Raw genomic sequence first — 23094 nt, 5'->3', positions numbered from 1 at the left:
AGGTGGTCACACCGTAGGTAAAGACTGCTCAGGCAGAGTAGAAGAACTAGGCAGGTAGTGCAGGAGTCGGAGGGCGGAGTTCCAGAGCGGTGAGTATATAAAAAAAAAACTTATCTCGGGGATTCTCGGAGCAGACGCGGAGGGCGGAGTTCCGGAGCGGTGAGTATATAAAAAAAAACTTATCTCGGGGATTCTCGGAGCAGACGCGGAGGGCGGAGTTCCAAAGCGGTGAGTGTACGGAGTAAGTTACCTCGGGTGGGAAAAAAAAACTGAAAAAGTGACGTCACAGGAAAGCTGTGACCTGATTGGCTGGTAGGGAATCTGTACCGAATTTGAAAATAAAACTGATAAAAATTGATTAAAACACTAATTAACTAATTAATAAGTAGAGTCACTAAACCAGAGGGAGGAGATTACTGTATTTAGACAGCATTTAATATTTATTGTAGAAATCTAGCACTAGGGACCACATCGTGAAGTGTATCATAATTTAGTAAGGATTTAATAAGTATTTATTTATTTTATATCAATTAACTAATTAGTGATAGAAATGTTAGTTAAAGGTGTAAAGTGCTTCACCTGTGAGATGTGGGAGGTCCGTGACGCTTCCAGCGTTCCGGGCGACTACATCTGCAGGAAGTGTACCCAGTTGCAGCTCCTCACAGACCGCATGGATCGGTTGGAGCAGCAACTGGATGCACTTAGGAGCATGCAGGTGACAGAAAGTGTCATCGACAGGAGTTTTAGAGACGTGGTTACACCCAAGGTGCAGGCAGATAGATGGGTGACCGCTAGAAGGGGCAGGCAGTCAGTGCAGGAATCCCCTGTGACTATCCCCCTCTCTAACAAGTATACCGTTTTGGATACTGTTGAGGGGGATGGCCTATCAGGGGAAAACAGCAGCAGCCAGAGCAGTGGCACCACGGCTGGCACTGTTGTTCAGCAGGGAGGGACAAAGCGCAGAAGAGCAATAGTTACAGGGGACTCTATAGTCAGGGGCACAGATAGGCGCTTCTGTGGACGTGAAAGAGACTCCAGGAAGGTATGTTGCCTCCCTGGTGCCAGGGTCAAGGATGTCTCTGAACGGACAGAGGGCATTCTGAAGGGGGAGGGTGTGGTACACATCGGTACCAATGACATAGGCAGGAAGAGTGATGAGGTCCTGCAGGGGGAGTTTAGGGAGTTAGGTAGTAAGTTAAAAAACAGGACCTCTAGGGTTGTAATCTCTGGATTACTCCCGGTGCCACGTGCCAGTGAGGCTAGAAATAGGAAGATAGTGCAGCTAAACATGTGGCTGAGCAGCTGGTGTAGAAGGGAGGGTTTCAGATATCTGGACTATTGGGCTCTCTTCAGGGACAGATGGGACCTGTACAAGAAGGACGGGTTGCATCTAAACTGGAAGGGCACTAATATCCTGGCTGCAAGGTTTGCTAGCGTCACTCGGGAGGGTTTAAACTAGTGTGGCAGGGGGGTGGGAACCAAAGCAGTAGGACAGCTAGTGAAGTAAATGAGGAGGACATAGTAAATAAGGCCAGTAGGACTAAGAGGAAGAGCAGGCAGGGAGATGTTGCTGAGCACAGCGAGACTGGTGGTCTGAAGTGCATTTGTTTCAATGCGAGAAGTATAACAGGTAAGGCAGATGAACTTAGAGCTTGGATTAGTACTTGGAAATATGATGTTGTTGTGCTATTACAGAGGTTGAGGGAAGGGCAGGATTGGCAGCTAAATGCTCCAGGCTTTAGAAGCTTCAGGCGGGATAGAGGGGGATGTAAAAGGGGTGGGGGAGTTGTATTACTGGTTAAGGAGAATATCACAGCTGTACTGCGGGAGGACACCTCAGAGAGGTCATGCAGTGAGGCAATATGGGTGGAGCTCAGGAATAGGAAGGGTGCAGTCACGATGTTGGGGGTTTACTACAGGCCTCCCAACAGCCAGCGGGAGGTAGAGGAGCAGATATGTAGACAGATTTTGGAAAGATGTAAAGGTAACAGGGTTGTAGTGGTGGGTGATTTTAACTTCCCCAATATTGACTGGGACTCACTTAGTGCTGGGGGCTTGGATGGGGCAGAATTTGTGAGGAGCATCCAGGAGGGCTTCTTGAAACAGTATGTAGATAGTCCAACTAGGGATGGGGCCATTCTGGACCTGGTATTGGGGAATGAGCCCGGCCAGGTGGTCAAAGTTTCAGTGGGGGAGCATTTCGGGAGCAGTGACCATAATTCCATAGGTTTTAAGGTACTTGTGGATAAGGATAAGAGTAGTCCTCGGGTGAAGGTGCTAAATTGGGGGAAGACTAATTATAACAATATTAGGCAGGAACTGAAGAATTTAGATTGGGGGCGGCTGTTTGAGGATAAATCAACATCTGACATGTGGGAGTCTTTCAAAAGTCAGCTGATTAGAATCCAGGACCAGCATGTTCCTGTGAGGAAGAAAGACAAGTTTGGCAAGTTTCGGGAAGCTTGGATAACACAGGATATTGTGAGCCTAGTCAAAAAGAAAAAGGAAGCATTTGTAAGGGCTGGAAGGCTAGGAACAGATGAAGCACTTGAGGAATATAAAGACAGTAGGAAGGAACTTAAGCAAGGAGTCAGGAGGGCTAAAGGGGGTCATAAAAAACATTGGCAAACAGGATTAAGGCAAATCCCAAGGCTTTTTATACATATATAAAGAGCAAGAGGGTAACCAGGGAAAGGGTTGGCCCACTCAAGGACAGAGATGGGAATCTATGCGTCTTTTGGGCCTCCTTATCTCGAGAGACAATGGATACGCGCCTGGAGGTGGTCAGTGGTTTGTGAAGCAGCGCCTGGAGTGGCTATAAAGGCCAATTCTGGAGTGACAGGCTCTTCCACAGGTGCTGCAGAGAAATTTGTTTGTTGGGGCTGTTGCACAGTTGGCTCTCCCCTTGCGCCTCTGTCTTTTTTCCTGCCAACTACTAAGTCTCTTCGACTCGCCACAATTTAGCCCTGTCTTTATGGCTGCCCGCCAGCTCTGGCGAATGCTGGCAACTGACTCCCACGACTTGTGATCAATGTCACACGATTTCATGTCGCGTTTGCAGACGTCTTTATAACGGAGACATGGACGGCCGGTGGGTCTGATACCAGTGGCGAGCTCGCTGTACAATGTGTCTTTGGGGATCCTGCCATCTTCCATGCGGCTCACATGGTCTATGCGTGGAGCCAGAGGAAATGGGTGAGGTGCTAAATGAGTACTTTGCATCAGTATTCACCAAGGAGAAAGACTTGGTGGATGATGAGCCGAGGGAAGGGGGTGCAGATAGTTTCAGTCATCTCATTATCAAAAAGGAGGAGGTGTTGGGTGTCTTGTAAAGCATTAAGGTAGATAAGTCCCCAGGGCCTGATGGGATCTACCCTAGAATACTGAGGGAGGCAAGGGAAGAAATTGCTGGGGCCTTGACAGAAATCTTTGCATCCTCATTGGCTACAGGTGAGGTCCCAGAGGACTGGAGAATAGCCAATGTTTTTCCTTTGTTTAAGAAGGGTGGCAAGGATAATCCAGGAAATTATAGGCCGGTGAGCTTTACGTCAGTGGTAGGGAAACTATTAGAGAGGATTCTTCGGGACAGGATTTACTCCCATTTGGAAACAAACAAACTTATTAGCGAGAGACCGCATGGTTTTGTGAAGGGGAGGTCGTGTCTTACTAATTTGATTGAGTTTTTTGAGGAAGTGACGAAGATGATTGATGAGGGAAGGGCGGTGGATGTTGTCCATATGGACTTTAGTAAAGCCTTTGACAAGGTCCCGCATGGCAGACTGGTGCAAAAGGTGAAGTCACACGGGATCAGAGGTGAGCTGGCAAGATGGATACAGAACTGGCTCAGTCACAGAAGACAGAGGGTAACAGTGGATGGGTGTGTTTCTGAATGGAGGGATGTGACTAGTGGTTTTCAGGAGGGATCAGTGCTGGGACCTTTGCTGTTTGGAGTATATATAAATGATTTGGAGGAAAATGTAGCTGGTCTGATTAGTAAGTTTGCGGACGACACGAAGGTTGGTGGAGTTGCGGATAATGATGAGGATTGTCAGAGGATACAGCAGGATATTGATCGGTTGGAGACTTGGGCAGAGAAATGGCAGATGGAGTTTAATCCAGACAAATGTGAGGTAATGCATTTTGGAAGGTCTAATGCAGGTGGGAGGTATACAGTAAATGGCAGAACCCTTAGGAGTATTGACAGGCAGAGAGATCTGGGCGTACAGGTCCACAGGTCACTGAAAGTGGCAACGCAGGTGGATAAGGTAATCAAGAAGGCATACGGCATGCTTGCCTTCATCGGTCGGGGCATAGAGTATAAAAATTGGCAAGTCATGTTGCAGCTGTACAGAACCTTCGTTAGGCCACACTTAGAATATTGCGTGCAATCTGGTCGCCACACTACCAGAAGGACGTGGAGGCTTTGGAGAGGGTACAGAGGAGGTTTACCAGGATGTTGCCTGGTCAGGAGGGCATTAGCTATGAGGAGAGGTTGGATAAACTCAGATTGTTTTCACTGGAACGACGGAGGTGGAAGGGCGACATGATAGAGGTTTACAAAGTTATGAGTGGCATGGACAGAGTGGATAGTCAGAAGCTTTTTCCCAGGGTGGAAGAGTCAGTTACTAGGGGACATAGGTTTAAGGTGCGAGGGGCAAAGTTTAGAGGGGATGTGCGAGGCAAGGTTTTTACACAGAGGGTGGTGAGTGCCTGGAACTTGCTGCCAGGGGAGGTGGTGGAAACAGATAGCGATGCTTAACAGACATCTTGACAAATCTATGAATAGGAAGGGAATAGAGGGATATGGGCCCCGGAAGTGCAGAAGGTGTTAGTTTCGGCAGGTATCAAGATCGGCGCAGGCTTGGAGGGTCGAATAGCCTGTTCCTGTGCTGTACTGTTCTTTGTTCTTTGAGTCCCCTGGGTCCATCTCCCTATCTAACAGATTTTCCACTTTGGATAATTTTGGGGGAGATAGTTTCTCAGGGGAAAACAGCAAGAGCCAAGTCTGTGGGCTGGAGCATTTCAGCTCTGAAGAAAGACTGAAAAGGCTATGGTTGTTTTCCTTAGAGCAGTGGCGCAGTGGTTAGCACCGCAGCTTCACAGCTCCAGGGACCTGGGTTCGATTCTGGGTACTGCCTGTGCAGAGTTTGTAAGTTCTTCCTGTGACCATGTGGGTTTTCACCCGGTGCTCTGGTTTCCTCCCACCACCAACGACTTGCAGGTGATAGGTAAATTGGCTGTTGTAAATTGCCCCTAGTGTAGGTAGCTGGGTCGGGAATATGGGATTACTGTCAGGTTAGTATAAATGGGTGGTTGTTGGTCGGCAACGACTCGGTGGGCCAAAGGCCCTGTTTCAGTGCTGTATCTCTAAATAATAAATAAAAGAAGGCTGGGCGGGGGGACCTGATTGAGATATACAAAATTATGAGGGGCATTGATAGATTAGATGGGAAGAAACTTTTTCCCTTAGCGGAGGGGTCAATAGCCACGGGGCATCGATTTAAGGTAAGGGGCAGGAGGTTCAGAGGAGATTTGAGGAAAAAAAAATTCACCCAGAGGGTGGTTGGAATCCAGAACACACTGCCTGAAGGGGTGGTAGAGGCAGAGACCCTCACAACATTTAACAAGTATTTAGATAAGCACTTGAAATGCCACAGCATACAAGGCTACAGGACAAGTGCTGGAAAATGGGATTAGAATAGTTAGGTGCTTGATGGCCGGCACAGACAAGATGGGCCGAAGGGCTTGTTTCTGTGCTGTATAAGTCGATGACTCTATGGACTCCAGACATCTTATTTATGTTGCATCAGACAACATAAAACATTGCAACACTCTCCTGAATCAATGCTGCCACCCCTCCCTCTTTCCTTCCTTTTCTATCTTTCCTGAACACCTTGTATCCAGGAACATTTAATACCCAGTCCTGCCCTTCTTTGAGCCGTGACTCTGTTATAGCCACATCATATTTCCACATGGCAATCTGCATCTGTAACTCACCAATCTTATTTACCACACTCTGCTCATTCACATACCCAAATTTAGACATAATTACTTTCTCCCTTACTCTGAACCCACCAAATAACTTACTAATCCTTACTCTGGTGTTAGCTATCTCTCCCAGTATTCTGTGCACCTTAGTATTCCTCTCTGCTACTGGCTACCCGCACTACAGAGCTGGATCTGCGGGTGGATTCACTGTGGAGCATCCGCGATGCTGAGGACATTGTGGATAGCACGTTTAGTGAGATGGTCACACCGCAGGTAATGGCAGCACAGGCAGAAAAGGGATGGGTGACCACCAGGCGGAGTAGTAGGCGCAGGCAGGTAGTACAGGAGTCCCCTGTGACCATCCCCCTCTCAAACAGATATACCGCTTTGGATACTGTTGGGGGGGATGACCTCCCAGGGGAAAGCAGCAACAGCCAGGTTCGTGACACCACGGCGGGGGAGGAAAAGGGTAGGAACAGCTATAGTGATAGGGGATTCTATCGTAAGGGGTGCAGATAGGCGTTTCTGTGGCCACAAACGAGACTCCAGGATGGTATGTTCCCTCCCTGGTGCTCGGGTCAAGAATGTCTCAGAGCGGCTGCAGGACATTCTGAAAGGGGAGGGTGAGCAGCCAGAGGCCGTGGTCTGTATTGGTACTAACGACATAGGCAGGAAGAGAGATGAGGTCCTGCAAAGTGAATATAGGGAGTTAGGCAGAAGGTTAAAAAGCAGGAGAAATGGTAGATGGAGTTTAATCCAGACAAATGTGAGATAATGCATTTTGGAAGGTCTAATGCAGGTGGGAGGTATACAGTAAATGGCAGAACCCTTAGGAGTATTGACAGGCAGAGAGATCTGGGCGTACAGGTCCACAGGTCACTGAAAGCGGCAACGCAGGTGGATAAGGTAATCAAGAAGGCATACGGCATGCTTGCCTTCATCGGTCGGGGCATAGAGTATAAAAATTGGCAAGTCATGCTGCAGCTGTACAGAACTTTAGTTGTAATCTCAGGATTACTCCCTGTGCCATGTGCTAGTGAGGGTAGGAATAGGAGGATTAGGCAAATGAATGCGTGGCTGAAGAGCTGGTGTAGTCGGGAGGGCTTCAGCTGCTTGGATCATTGGGATCTCTTCTGATGCAGAGATGACCTGTACAAGAAGGACGGGTTCAATCTAAACTGGAGGGGGACCAATATCCTTGCGGGGAGGTTTGTTAGTACTATTCGGGAAAGTTTAAACTAGTCTTGCAGGGGGGTGGGACCCAAAGTTGTAGTCTCTCCGATGAGATAGCTGAGGCAAATGTAGAGGTTAAAGCAAGCAAGTCCAGTAGGCAGGCCGGGCAGGGGCAGGACAGGGAGCATGGAAGGTCTGGTAGGCTAAACTGCATTTACTTTAATGCAAGAAGCCTTACAGGTAAGGCAGATGAACTCAGAGCATGGATCAGTACATGGGATTGGGATATTATAGCTATTACAGAAACGTGGTTGAGGGCCGGGCAGGATTGGCAGCTCAATGCTCCGGGGTACCGATCCTTCCGGCGTGACAGAGGTGGAGGTAAGAGAGGAGAGGGAGTTGCACTCTTGATTAGGGAGGACATCACGGCAGTACTTAGAAAGGATATCCCGGATGGAATGTCCAGCGAGGCCATATGGGTAGAACTTAGAAATAAGAAAGGGGTGATCACTTTGATGGGATTATACTATAGGCCCCCCAATAGTCAGAGGGAAGTGGAGGAGCATATATGTAGGGAAATCACAGATAGGTGTAGGAATTATAGGATTGTAATAGTAGGTGATTTTAACTTCCCTAATATTGACTGGGACTGCCTTAGTGCTAAGGGATCAGATGGGGAAGAATTTGTTAAGTGTGTCCAGGATAGTTTTCTGAAGCAGTATGTGGATGGCCCTACTAGAGAAGGAGCTACACTCGACCTCCTCTTACGAATGAGGATGGGCAGGTGGTTGATGTGTCAGTGCGGGAGCACTTTGGGACCAGTGACCATAACTCTATTAGCTTCAAGATAGTTATGGAAAAGGATAGGACTGGTCTTAGTTTGAAGTCCTAAATTGGGGGAAGGCTAATTTCGATGGCATCAGACAGGAACTCTCAAATGTTGAATGGGAGAGGCTGTTTACAGGTAAAGGGACGTCTGGCAAGTGGGAGGCTTTTAAAAGTGAGATAGGAAGAGTTCAGGGCCGGCATGTTCCTGTTAGATGGAAGGGCAAGGCTGGCAAGTTTAGGGAACCTTGGTTGACGAGGGATATTGAGGGTCTGGTCAGGACAAAGAAGGAGGCATATGTCAGGTATAGGCAGCTGGGATCGAGCAAGTCCCTCGAGGAGTATAGGGGATGTAGGACTACACTTAAGAAGGAAATTAGGAGGGTGAAAAGGGGCCATGAGATTTCCCTGGCAGATAAGATAAAGGAGAATCCTAAAAGATGCGAGAAGTATATGAAGAGTAAAAGGGTAGCTAGGGAGAGAGTAGGTCCTCTTAAGGATCAGTGAGGCGATCTGTGTGTGGAGCCACGGGAAATGGGTGAGGTCTTAAATGAATATTTCTTGTCCGTATTTACCGTGGAGAAGGTCATGGAAGCTAGTGAGTTCAAGGGAGGGAACACCGATATCCTGGAGCATATCAACATTACAAAGGAGGAGGTGTTGGAGGTATTGAAGCACATTAAGGTGGATAGATTCCCAGGGCCTGACCATGTGTATCCTAGGATGCTATGGGAAGCAAGGGAGGAGATTGCTGGGGCCCTGGCAGAGATTTTTGTATCATCATTAGCCATGGGTGAGGTACCGGAAGACTGGAGGATAGCTAATGTTGTGCCTTTATTTAAGAAGGGCAGCAGGAATAAGCCAGGGAACTACAGGCTGGTGAGCCTTACATCAGTGGTGGGAAAGTTATTGGAAGGGATTCTAGAGAGGCAGGATTTATATGCATCTGGAAAGGCATGGTCTGATTAGGAATAGTCAGCATGGCTTTGTGCGTGGGAAATCATGTCTCATGAATTTGATTGAGCTTTTTGAGGAGGGGACCAAAAGGATTGACGAGGGCAGGGCGGTGGACGCTGTCTACATGGACTTTAGCAAGGCCTTTGACAAGGTTCCGCATGGTAAGCTGGTCCAGAAGGTTCAAACACATGGGATCCAGGGTGAGCTAGCAAATTGGATCCAAAATTGGCTTTGTGATAGGAGGCAGAGGGTGGTAGTGGAGGGTTGTTTTTCCGATTGGAGGCCGGTGACCATTGGTGTGCCACAGGGATCGGTGCTGGGCCCTCTGTTGTTTGTCATATATATTAATGACTTGGATGTGAATGTAAGGGGCATGATTAGTAAGTTTGCAGATGACACCAAAATTGGTGGTATAGTGGACAGTGAAGAAGGTTGTCTAAGGTTACAACAGGATATAGATCAACTGGGAAAGTGGGCAAGGGATTGGCAAATGGAATTTAATGCAGACAAGTGTGAACAAAGAACAAAGAACAGTACAGCACAGGAACAGGCCATTTGGCCCTCCAAGTCTGCGCCGATCTTGATGCCTGTATAAACTAAAACCTTCTGCACTTCCGGGGACCATATCCCTCTATTCCCATCCTATTCATGTATTTGTCAAGATGCCTCTTCAAGTAAAGTGATGCATTTTGGGAAGTTAAACCAGGGCAGGACATAATTGAGGTACGTAATTGAGCATTGTTTGAAACCAAATTGTGAATGTGACAATTATTTCAATGATTGGAAAATGCATTTCTTGCCAACTTGAACCTTTTAAGGAAGAAAATTAGATCTTAGGATCTCGGAAGGGATACAAGAAATATTGATAATTCTATGTGAATGGCAGGACCCTGGGGAGTGTTGTTGAGCAGAGAGACCTTGGGGTGCAAGTACATAGTTCCCTGAAAGTGGCAACGCAGGTAAACAGGGTGGTGAAGAAGGCGTATGGCTTGCTTGCCTTCATCGGCCGAGGCATTGAGTACAAGAGTTGGGACGTCATTTTACAGTTGTACATAACGTTGGTTAGGCCGCATTTGGAGTGCTGTGTGTAGTTCTGGTCGTCGCACTACAGGAAGGATGTGATTAAGCTAGAGAGGGTGCAGAAAAAATTCACAAAGATGTTGCCCGTTTGGAGGGCTTGAGTTATAAAGAGAGATTGGATAGGCTGGGTCTGTTTTCCCTGGAGCGAAGGAGGCTGAGAGGGGACATGATAGAGGTATATAAAATTATGAGAGGCATAGATAGGGTAGATAGCCAGAGTCTGTTTCCCATGTTAGGGGTGACTAAAACTAGAGGGCATAGATTTAAGGTGAGAGGGAGGAGGTTTAAAGGGGATCAAAGGGGTAAATTTTTCACACAAAGAATAGTGGGTATCTGGAATGAGCTGCCTGAGGAGGTGGTGGAGGCAGAAACAGTAGCAACATTTAAGAGGCATCTGGACAGGTACTTGAATGAGCAAGGCATAGAGGAATATGGAATTAATGCAGGCAGGTGGGATTAGTGTAGATAGGCATTATGGTCGGCATGGACACGATGGGCCGAAGGGCCTGTTTCTATGCTGTACGACTCTATGACTCTATGATATTACCTCCTGGCTCTCACACCTGTGCCAAGTTCATTTAATCCCTCCCCAATAGCACTGGCAAATCGTCCCACAAGGAAATTGGTCCTGGCTCTATTTATGTGCAAGCCGTCCGGCCTGTACAGGTTCCATCTGCCCCAGAGCTGGTCTCAATGACTCAGGAATCTAAAGCCCTCCCTCCTGCATCTTCACTCCAGCCATGCATCTATCTGTTTTATCCTCCTATTTCTATGCTCACTTGCGTGTGGTACTGGGAGTAATTTGAGGTCCTGCTTACTAATTTCATACCTGGCTCCCTAAATTCTGACTGCAGGACTACATCCCTCTTTCTGCCTATGGACGTGGTACCAATGTGGACCATGACTGCTGGCTGCTCACCCTTCCCCCCTCAGGAAGCTCTGCAACTGTTAAGTGGCATCCTTGACCCTGGCACCAGGGAGGCAACACACCATCCTGGATTCACGTCTGCAGCCACAGAAACACCTGTTTATTCCCCTCACTATCGAATCTCCTATCACTATTGCCCTTCTATTTTTCTTCTTTTGGTTTCAGAAGCTCTAAGGAAGACACCAGCCCTGCAAACAAGCTTCAGCAGAGATCATCCCGTGCCACTGGCAAGGGACAACGTCGTGCGTGATGCTTGTGGCAGACTTTGTCTTTCCATCAAAGAACACAGAAGATAATCCCATCTGACCTCACCAAAGTTCTAAGGCTGCATTCCCATCATCTCTCACAGATGGAAGGATGCTAATCAATTGATGCCATTAATACTTGTCCAACTCTCTGATGAGAAACAACAGGTTTTGTTAAAGGGTAAACTGCAGATCCACTGACTTTCCAGAAATAATCACCTTATCATGCTCCATGTCAAGTTTCATTTGTGCTTTTTTCATGTAAGGTTTACTCAACAGTAAAGGTGCATCACATAATGATACTTCAAGTCACACAAGCACCTAGTAACTGTTCCTCGGGCATTCCTGGGATTTATTCACCTATTATTGCTGTCCCAATTTTGCCTTCTACTGTAATACCCAAATCTGCTAAAGGTGCTTTCATCCTCATTCTGCCTGTCTGTAACTCTTCCATTGTACAGTAACTGGACCATTTCAAAATCAGGCAATTACTGAGTGCTCCATTCTTTGAGTCACTGTGGAATGTTCTATTTATCCCACTAAGGCTGCAGGAAATGACTGTTTCACCATTTTTTTTTCAAGGCAGCAGACATCTGATTCAACAGGGAGTCTGTCACTGAGAACGGAACTTGAGTTAAAACCAGGAGCCTTATGCGACACATTTGCACAATTTGGAAATTTAGATGCTAGCACTTTATCAGGTATCTCTAAATTGAATTTTGTCAATCTTTTATACAGTCTGTTAAAGTCCATGATATATTCCTCCATGGAATGAAAATCTGTTTTCCTAAATCCATCAAAGTCTAATAACGTCTCATTGGCATTTAACAGATTATCTTTCTTGTAGATTTCATCCAAGAACTCCAATTGAAGATCCAAACCTATATCACTATCCGACTCATGGGCATCCAGCTCACAAAATACTTTTTTCTGATTTTACTTCTAGTAGGAAGCGGCAATGCCAAGGTCATACCTTGTTTCCTCTTTGTAGGATCTTAACCTGTGTCCACATATCCACTTCATTCTTCCACTGGTCATAAAGTTCAGACTTCAAGAAAATTGGAGTTTAATCAGAGCCTGACAATTTACACTTGCTTTCTGCCATTTCACACAATGGCTCCTTGGATTGTAGTTTTTGTGTTTTTTTTTTGCTTCCAGTCTTCACCTATAGGCAACCATTCTCTGATACCATGTTCTGTTCCAGAAGCCAGTTGATGAAGGATAGAACTGGAGCCAATCTTTACTCAATCTTACATCTATTTACAGAGTGAAACATTACAAGCATGAAGCTCCACACTCAATCACACCACAGTTTCAGTAAGTGTCTCTTTATAATAAAAGCAAAATACTGCAGATGCTGGAAATCTGAAATAAAAACAGAAAGTGCTGGAAATACTCAGCAGGTAAGGCAGCATCTGTGGAGAGAGAAGCAGAGTTAATGTTTTAGGTCTGTGACCTTTCATCAGAACTGGCAAAGGTTAGAAAAGAATGAGATTTTAAGCAAGTGAAAGGGTTGGGGGGGTGGGAGGTGGGGAAGAGAACAAAAGGGAAGGTATGTTATACAATTAATACATTATACATGTTGAATATGATCAGTTTCTGTGGATCCATGTTCTCTACCTCATCTGGGTTCCCCTTATTCTGTACACCATCAATAACACCAACACTGTTCTGATCCTGCATCTATCTATGAGGTGTTACTGAGATCTGGACCAAACTGTCCAGATACTTCTCCTCCTCCCTTCTTTGTCGGAGTGCCTCCAAATTGCACCCAGCTCAACGACTCTGAGCCAGAGAGATTCAAGACAGAGACACCTACAGCGAATGTGTTCACTGAAGACAATCTCGCTGTTCACAAAATCCCACATACTGGAGTCCAGACACACAACCTGTTCAGCCATATATTAGTCTAGATTATTTATATTAGATGTACTTACTTTTTAATTTGCTGTAAGCTTTTTTGTTCTACACACTAACTTGCACTAAGCACTAAAACACCGGACTAAATTTTAAATGCCCTTATTTGTTAGACTACTATCTAAATGTATTTATTTCTAAACCAGAAATAAACTTGATACTTGTCCCTGATCTTAATTGGGGGAAAAAATCATTTACTAGCTTCTCGCCATCAGCTGCTTCCTTCTGCTGACATCAATGTAATTTTTTTTACCTCTCCCATTGATGGTTCTACTCACTTACATATGGGCTGTCCAACTGAAAACAAGGATGAGATTTTTAAAGTCAAGGCATTGCCAGACACAGTCTGAACCCACTCCAAAAACATTAATTTTGAGATCCCTTTCAAATTTCTTTACTACCCTGTATTACAAGATGCAAATCATTTACATATAGCAAAAAAAGCCATTGAATTCTGCTCTCTTTACAAGCAGGAAGGCTCAGGGTAGAGATTGGAAGGTTGGGCCTTTAGCGAGATTGCTATGTAGAAGGCCAGTGCAGAGGGTTGTAACTGGAAGGGTGTTTCCCAGGTTCCCTGCAGTGACTACAGGCAATGTAAGCGGGGTGAGCACCATTGCATACGAACATACCAATTAGGAGCAGAAATAGGCCATCATGGCTGATCTGATTGTGGCCTCAACTCTACTTTCCTGTCTATCTGCTATAACCTTTGACTCCCTTGTCAATCAATAATCTATCTAACTCAGCCTTAAAAATATTCAATGACCCTGCCTCCACGGCTCTTTAGGGAAGAGAATCCCACAGTCTAACGACCCTTTGAGAGAAAAAATTTCTCCTCATCTCTGTTTTAAATGGGAGACCCCTAATTTTTAAACTGTGCCCCCTAGTTCTAGTCTCTTGCATAAGGGGAAACATCCTCTCAGCATCCACCCTGTCAGGATCTTGTATGTTTCAAAAAAATCACCTCTTATTCTTCTAAACTCCAATGGATGCAGGCCCCAAACTGTTCAACCTTTCCTCATAAGATACCCCTTCATCCCAGGAATCAGTCAAGTGAACCTTCTCTGAACTGCTTCCAATGCAATTATATCCTTTCTTAAGTAAGGAAACCAAAACTGTACACAGTATTCCAGATGTGGTCTCACCAATACTCCATCTGCCAAATTTTTGCCCACTCACTAAATCTCTTTGCAGACCCCTTATATCCTCCTCACAACTTACTCTGCTACCTATCTTTGTGTCATCAGCAAATTTAGCTAACACACATTCAGTCTCTTCATCCAAGTCATTTATATAGATTGTAAATAGTTGAGGCTCCTGCACTGATCCCTGTGGCACTCTGCTAGTTACAGCTTGCTAACTCAAAAATGACCCATTTATCCCTACTCTCTGCTTCCTGTTAGCTAACCAATTCTCTATCCTTGCTAATATGCTACCCCCTACACAATGAGCTCTTAATTTGTGTTGTAAGTTTTGATGTGGGACTTTATCAAACACATTTTGGAAATCCAAGAACACCACATCTACAGGTTCCCCTTTATCCACATTACTTGTTACTTCCTCAAAAAACTCACAAATTAGTCAAACATGATTTAGAAATCATAAAGTTTAAGGCACAGAAAGAGGCCACTTGGCCCATCCTGTCTGTTTGGCCAAAATTCTATTCTCACCTTCCAGCATTTGGTCCGTAGCCCTGCAGATTACAGCACTTGAGGTGCAGATCCAGACTCCTTTGAATGAGTTGAGGGTCTCTGCCTCAACTACCCTTTCAGGAAGTGAGTTCCAGACTCCCACCACTCTCTGGGTGAAAAAGCTTTTCCTCATCTCTCCTCTATTTTTTCAACCAATCACTTTAAATCTTTGCCCCCTCGACATTGACCTCTCTGCTATGGTGAATAGACCCTTCACCTCCACTCTGTCCAGGCCCCTCAAAATTTTGTACATTTCAATCAGATCTTCCCTCAGCCTTCTCTGTTCCAAGGAGAACAACCCCACCTTTTCTCATAGCTGCACTTTTCCAGTCCTGGCAACATCCTCGTAAATTTCCTCTGTATCCTCCCTAGTGCAATTACATCCTTTCTGTAATGAAGTGACCAATACTCAAGTTGTGGCTTAACCAATGAGTTATACAGTTCCATACAGTCTCCTTTCCCTATTGATTGTAATTGCTTTAAGCTCTTCCCTCTCATTCACCTCTTGATTTACAAGTATTTATGGGGTGTTATTTGTGTCTTCTACAGTGAAGATTGTGAATGAAGGCTCCAAAGGGAGATGGGTGCACCTCACCCAGAGATTGATTCCTCCACCCATCCATTGGGAACAGAACCTGTCTCCAATCCCTTGCTATCTGCAGGAGCATCTCCAGGGAAGTATCACTGAAAATGTCCTCTCACTGCAGCCATTCCTCCACAAGTTCCCCTCTGCTGCACCCCTTGCTCTGCCTTGTCTGTATGCAGCCAGTATGAAGGCTGCATACAGGCCTTTAGCAATGGCACTGTTAACCTCACTACTGGAACGAGCTCCTGCTCACCACCTCTTATTGGCCAGCTCCCCTGCTGGCCAGATGCTAATTGGCTACATGGCAGAAAACCACTGCAACAGTTCTGCCACCTGCCCGTGTGGCTGCGCAACCTGCAAATGACCTCAGTGTTGGGACTTCAAGTCAATCGGTGAAATCCAGCCCATAGGACCTTAACAACTGTTATCGTTTCCTTCCTTTCAAACACAATGTTGAACTCAATCACTGGATTATTAAAATTGTATGGGAAGTGAGTAGAAGGGTGTGATTAGGCTGGGTGGGATTACAAAAGGATATGGAGAGAAAACAAGAGCATGGCTACCAAAGGGTACGGGGAATGAGAGTACAATTAGACTGGGTAGGATTATGAAAGGCCCTGGGCTGAGAACATAAGTGTGGGCTTTGACTGGGTAGGACATTAAAACATATGGGTGAGCAGGAGTGTGGTATTAGATTGGAGATATTAAAGGAAATGGGGATTGAGCAGAGGAGTGAGATCAGACTATGTGGGATATTAAGGAATATGCAGAGTAAGAAGAGTGGGATCAGATTAGGTGGGATACTAAAAGGTATGGGAAGCATGCAAGAGAGTTGGATTGGACTAGGTAAGGTATAAATTGATGGGGGGAGTGAATTGGAGAGTGGTATTGGAATTAGTGGGATTTTAAAGCTATTGGGAATGACAGAGTAAGATGAGAACAGACGGGATATTTAAGTATATGGGGAAGGATGCAGGAATGTGGGATTAGACCAGGTGGGATATTAAAAGGTATGCAGAAGTGAGTAGGAGAGTGGATTAGACTAGAGGGATGGTAAAGGGTACAGCCAGTGAGTGGGAGTGAGATACCACTAGGTTGGATATAAAAATGTATGGGCAAAGAGCAGGAGTGTGGGATTAGACTGGCTGGGACATTAAAGGGTACATGCTGTAAGCACAAGTGAGATTAGACTAAGTGCACTGTTAATGGATATGTACAGTGAGTAGGAGAGTGGTATTAGAGTAGGCGGGATATTAAAGGGTGGGAGGAGTGAGGGGACAGTGGGATTAGACCAAGTGGCTAGTAAAGGATCCAGGCAGTGAGGAGATTGGGTGGGGTTGTAAAAAGTTCATGGACCATCACATGGACTGGACAGCCTGATTTTATTACCCAATATCATAATGGCTGATTGTGGGAAATGGTGAAATTCACAGCCTGCAGTTTGCTTCCCAACAAACTTGAAATGGAATGAAGAGTTGGATGTAGTCAGAGGCCTAATTGGAATATTCAGCTGGTTTGATCTTGCTTCAGTGGTGGTGTGCGAGCAATCAAATGCACCAAGCTGTTTGAAATGGCTGGTCAGGAGCTGGAGATTATGGAAAGGATGCTGTAATATAAAGGGAACTGCATTTCTGTCATCTTTCTTCATTCCTTTTCAGGTTGGGCATCAATTAACATAAAATTTTATTTTCCCTCAGAGCCTTTGCAGCAATTATTGAACACCTCTTTGTAATTAATTTAGCATTGATCCACACTTATGGTAAAGCATCCCCACTGTCTACTATTGGCAAAAAAGTCATTGTAATTTCTCCCTTTATGTGTTGAGATTTTCTTTTATCAATGATTTTCCTACTGTTGGAAATAATCAGTTTACTGGTACTGTTCATCATTTTGAACAGCTCTATTCAATTCCCCACAGCCTGCACTGGTTGCACCAGCCTTTCCTCCCTCATAATTATGTTACATTTTCTCCAGGGCTGTTATAATTGTCCTATAAGTAGGGAACCCAAAACTGCAAGCAGTCTTCCGAAGGTGTTGTACAATTATGAACTTTTCTTTTTTGTATTCAATCTTAGTTTAACACCTTTAGCTTGTCCACTCAAGATTTTCTACATCACACAGATGTTTTAGCACTTCCCTACATTGAGAAATTTTACAATCAAGGCATAGTTCAATTAATTATTGTTGCTCCCACAGATTCACCAACTGACATTTTCTGCATTAAATGGTCTTTGCTGTTTATCTATCCTTCCATCCTCTGCTCCTCTCTTGGCTGCTGTATTTTTTCTAGCAGTCTGCTACTTTCCCCTAGTTTCATTTGGATAGTGATATATTTCAGTTGTTTTTCTATCACACTATATTCACTGGTAAATGAAATCACAAAATACAATAAATATTCTTTTTTTAATAAACCAGTATGTACACAAAACAGTAGAGGAATTTTAAGAATTTTGCATGGAGATTTGCATTGACAGATTTCAGAACTGTACTAGTAAAAAGGTGGAAAACATTATTAGTAGTAGTCATAAATTTAAAAATGAGTTGCAATTTAAAGAAAAAAAATGAATTGTGTTAAACGAATCAACCCAAATTCTTCAGGAAGTGTGCATGATACAAAGAAAGCCCAGACTCTAGCTGTCCCACAATGTGAGTCTTACTGCAGATCTGGAGATGTTTTGGTTACATCCACCAGCTCAATCAGTTATTCCTTTGCAAAATTATGATCATATCCAAATTCAAAGTGCAGAATCCCGAACACATTTGGACACATTTACAAGCACAGACACACATAAAACAAATCAATATTATCACACCTGGGTGACAATTGCAAATGCGGCAGTGAATTCGTAACAAATTTGGTGTAAAAAAACTTTCCCTTTGGATGTATGAAACCATTAATTCAATGGATATGAGGAAATCCCACTAATATTCTCATTAACTAGTCTGTAAACTTGAAATGACAAGAAAACGCTATTGTGTGTCTGCAGCATTCTTTAATATAACAAGCAAGAAGCAATGACAAAACTATGAATCACAATGAATGGCCTTCACTGCATAGTTAGCCAGTTGGAGCAGTCCTGTATAAACATAATTAGGTTGGTCCAAAATAAAATACAACAGTTTGTGTCCAACATGCCACATATGTTCCAAAATCTGAGAGGACAGAATTGAGAGAGTATTACAGTATTTAGGGGAAAGGAACTGACAGCTTTCCTATCTCATCACTCACTGCAGAATGGGAAAATTCAGCAGTGTGTAGGTACAATAATACAGAATTTAACAAAGTGTTTATCTGTACCACACACAAAATCCTTCAAGAATTTAAAATTAAAGGGACAATGAAAGGAGGAAATAACTTGAGAGTCTGGATCAAAATGTGGAATAAAGAGTTTGATCAGCGCAGAAATGCTGATTGTGTGTGGAGCTGCATTCTTTCTCATTTGGTAATATTTAATTTGTGTCTATGAGCATTGGATTCTGCCAGGCACGTGTGGGAAAATTACTGTTAATAAACAACAGGGCTCTGATCCAATGCAGTAGAGGAAACCCTCCCTCATTGGAAGACTGAATGAAGTGTAATTTGCACCAAGGAAGTGCTGAACGATTTTATTCATTCACTGGATGTTTTCTCACTGCTTGTGTGAAAAAACTCCCACAAAACATGAGTAGCACACAAGTCACAGGGGTGGCAAAAAATAATATGGAAAGTAACTTAAAGTACGTAATGTAAATAACATTTGGCAAATAGCACAGCTTGTGTTTAACTGGCTTTGTGCTGTTTTGGCAGAATAGATGCTCAGTTGGCACCTTGCCAATTGTCAAAGGAACCAGGAGCCCTTGATCAGACTGTCTGTGGCACTGGTTCGCAGTAAAAGTACCAAAGTTTTACACACATATATATAAGATCAGCAGACAGCTCCATACACATAGTGCAAGTTAGAGGGGAAAACAACTACACCTTTTGGTGAAAAATTTAAAAAGTGTACTTCTCACATTCAACAATGAGCTAATTTGAAGCAAAGTCTCTCATTCGCATCCACATTTAAAGGAAGGGCCCAGTTCTTCTAAAAGGCTTTAAAAAATACACAAAAATAATTTAAGTTTCAAAACTAGATTCTTCTCCTGTTTATACGAAGTGTTTTTACACCCTTGGGCCGTGTCCCCAACTCCCTCGATAAGGTGCTGCCAACAACTGCTGCTCCATCCAACACTCCATCAGTTTGTAGGGTGTCCTTGGGCCAAACACGGGGTGGATTACAAACAATAACATTTTTTGTTCTCAAACAACAATTTTTCTTGAACAGTAGCTGTAATAAAACCCATTAAAAAAAATGAACAGCTGCGTTGGTTTGAGCTGACAGACAAGTTATACGCACACGTGTAGCACACAGTCCTCTGGAAGAGAACGGATTTGGGCTCAATTGGAACCTTTAAAAAGGAACTGGATTGGTATCTGTTGAAAAAGGGGGTTGACAGTCAGGGAGGAAACCCTAAAGTAAATGGATCAACAGATGTCGAGTGAGGGAATCCCCGTTAGAAGAACCAGGCATGGACACTCGAGAAAGGAAAGTCAGAGGAGAGTCTCTGCCAGTAATGCTTTAATTAGATGAGGTCTGTTCATGGAGTGTAGCCTCCCCTTCAGATTTTCCTCTCTGCGCTGTGCATAGCCGATACTTTATAGTCAGGCCCAAACAAAAATTCCACCCCCATAGGATTTGGATGGGTGGTGAAAGGGCTTCTCACTCTGGAGCTCAACCAGTGCTCGAGTGTCTGTTTCCCAAGGAATGTTCAGTTACAAGGCAAATTTCTACATGTCTTTCTTTCTGGTGCAATCTAGATTGTGAAAATATGGAAACATTACAATAAGTCAAAAAAGAAATTCCTTTTATACCAGAGCTGCTGCTCAAATGATACTGTATTATGCAGCTGTGGGAAAATGTTATTTTGGGAGGCCAAGGGACGGGGAGAGACATGAAAGTTACATAAAATTTTAAAAGGTATTCCTTAGCGTGTGTAAAGCTGGTAGAAGGCAACATGAAGATGCTGCAAATACAGAGGGCCAGAAACACACTGGCAATGCTGGACAGTCAGCACGAGATGTTGACTCACAAGTCACTGAGGAAATTAAATCAACGCAAATCTTTGGAAAACAAGGATAAAGCTGTATAAAACACCACAAATCCTCCTAAACATACATACTTGTTGAAATCAGCATTTAGCTGCCAACATTGCGACGTAATGACTGAAATCAGTACATTCTGTCTGAGGACAAAAGGAATGAAGTCAACAACTGAATTAAAGGGAAGTTGACACAATCTTTCATTGGAAAAACATAAGTTTATGGAGTCAAAACATTGTCAGTATGAAATAGCCAGCTGTTATAAATGGGCACAGTTGTTTCATAAAAGTAAATATCAACCCAAAATTATTCACATTATAAGTTATATTCAGAAAGTCCCAGGAACCCAGACAGACATTCTCTACTCATTGAGGTTGGTGACCATACCCAATCTCCCTACTCTTCTAACCGATGCACTGCCAATGAGTTTCTTCATTCAAGTCCTGCCATTCATCAAAGCAGTAAACAGGGTCTGTGCAGTCAGAAATGCTGATGTGAACATTCATCAAAGCTTCCATATTCAAAGTAAAATGTCCTTTTGCTTGCTAAACAATTATTTATGTACAATATATCCACTGCAGCTTTAATCAAACAATAAAAACATTAAAAAATAAATTAGAAAGTGTTCTCCAGCCAAGCTGGACATTAGGCTGTCCTCTTTGAACCACCATGATTGACGCTGTTGCTGGAATTGAGTCTGTGCTTCTCCAGCCATAGCTCCGCCAGCTGTTGCGTGGAGCCATAGGCCGAGGCTTTGGAGGCCAAGCACATCTTGTATTGCTTTGCTTCCAGGTTTGGGTCACAATAGATCGGATGGTAGATATGAACAATTCCAACTTCTTGACTCCTGAATGGCTTTAAACCAACTTCAATGAATTTGTTGAAGAGATCCACATCCTCCATCCCCCAGCCCTGGATAGAGACATCAAAGCCACCAGCAAGCACAAGGTCACTTTTGTAAACACAGGAGATCCCAAACCCATAGTGTCTCCAGAATCCGGTCTTTATTGTGAAGGCATAATTGTTGTCATTGGGAACTTTCCCCGCAAATACAATCTTTGGGTCATACTGGGTGAAGATAATTGGAAAGTATGCTTGTTTCCCTGGCACAGCATTATCCCTGCAACGCTGCAGAAAATCCACTGTAAAAATCAAGTCAACATCACAAAACAGAAGTAGAGAATCATTACTGAACTGGGCAGCCCCAAGTTGCAGAGCAAGAGCTCTGGAAAACTCCCCTGCCACTGGGAAAAGCTGGACCTCTGCTTTGGGATATTTTACCCGATAGTCTCTCATCAGTTCTACTTGTTTAGTTTTGTCTGGATTTGAATCAGAGTTGAACAGCAAAATAACCAATTTGACATTTTGATTTGAAATCAGACAAGTCCTTTCAAAATTTTCCATGAATCTTGCAAACATTTCAAAACGGCCAGATAGCGGGACTAGGATGTTGATTTTCTTATCTTTGGACTCCTTGGTCCCAACATTAGCGACTCCAAGTTGGAAAGGGGCAAATATTTTGAGGGGGTTCGCGAGGAAGGAGAGAGATCGCGAGTTACTGTTAATTTTATTGGCCAAATCTTTGGCATCAATCTCTTCACACTCAGCAAACTGGATCTTGCTGAAAGTTTGCTGCAGGTAAGCATGTCTCCTCACAGGGACAGTCATCTTTTTGCCCTTGTGCTTTTTATAGAGAAGAAGCAGGTCAAGTACATATTCCGCTCCATACATAGGGTTAACCCTGCGGTAACCATACTGAATCTCTTTGAAGTCAATGATTCGCCCTCTGGTCTTGGCGTTTGCATTGATCATTTCCATCACCTGCATGATAATGTCATCTAAAGCTTCTTTCTGAGACGAGTCCATTCCTCTCCGTGGGGGCTGCCCATCAAAAGCTGAATAAAGGTATTTCCCCGTCAGGAACTCCCACTCCAGCACGTCTTCCCTGTGCTGAGGCTGGAACCGCATGAACGAAGGTGAAATTCCCAACTGAAGGTCATCTTTGTGCATCTGAGAGTTGCTGTACCTGGCCATCAACACGATCTCCCGGTGAAGCTGGATGGTGCGATGGCGAAGCTCGGCAATCCTGCGGCTCAGCATGTAGCTGTGGAGCCGGTACTGATACTCAGGACTCTTGTTGGGATGTAGAGTGATTGCCCGCTGGATTTTGCTGTTATGGAGATCTTGGATGTAGCCTTTTTTATTTTGTTCATAGTTTTCATAAAACAACTGCTGCATCTGTAGAAGCAAAAGGGAAAATACTTAAGACGAAAGCTTTCAGAGGGAGTATGTGTACATAAATCACACATCATGCTTTCTCTGCCCACTCCAAGATGCGAAATGGCTGCCTGGATGTAGTTCCAGCAATTCACCTCCCAGTACATAAAAACATAAGAAATAGGAGGAGTAGGCCACTCGAGCCAACTCTTCTATTTAATAAGATCATGGCCGATCTGGTTGTGGCCTTAACTCCACTTTCCTGCCTTCCCCCCATAACTCTTGACTCCCTTGTAGATCAAGAATCTGTCTAACTCAGCCTTGAATATATTCAATGACCCAGCCTCCACTGCTCTCTGAGGTAGAGA

General features: G+C 44.3%; 1 protein-coding gene across 1 annotated transcript in view; it reads right to left on the bottom strand.

Moving 5' to 3' along the window:
- Positions 1-18363: 18363 nt before the first annotated feature.
- Positions 18364-23094, bottom strand: part of chsy1 (chondroitin sulfate synthase 1) — a 58240-nt gene continuing 53509 nt past the window's right edge. The window contains exon 2 of the mRNA XM_068017670.1: positions 18364-22747. Coding sequence (XP_067873771.1) covers positions 21155-22747 — 1593 coding nt within the window. The 3' untranslated portion in view covers positions 18364-21154. The remainder of the gene's footprint in view (positions 22748-23094) is intronic.

Source organism: Heterodontus francisci, chromosome 38 (genome assembly GCF_036365525.1).
Source record: "Heterodontus francisci isolate sHetFra1 chromosome 38, sHetFra1.hap1, whole genome shotgun sequence".
In the NCBI taxonomy this organism is placed as follows: Eukaryota; Metazoa; Chordata; class Chondrichthyes; order Heterodontiformes; family Heterodontidae; genus Heterodontus; species Heterodontus francisci.
Note: the sequence above shows the minus strand (reverse complement) of the source record. Positions and strands in the feature narration are given on the sequence as shown.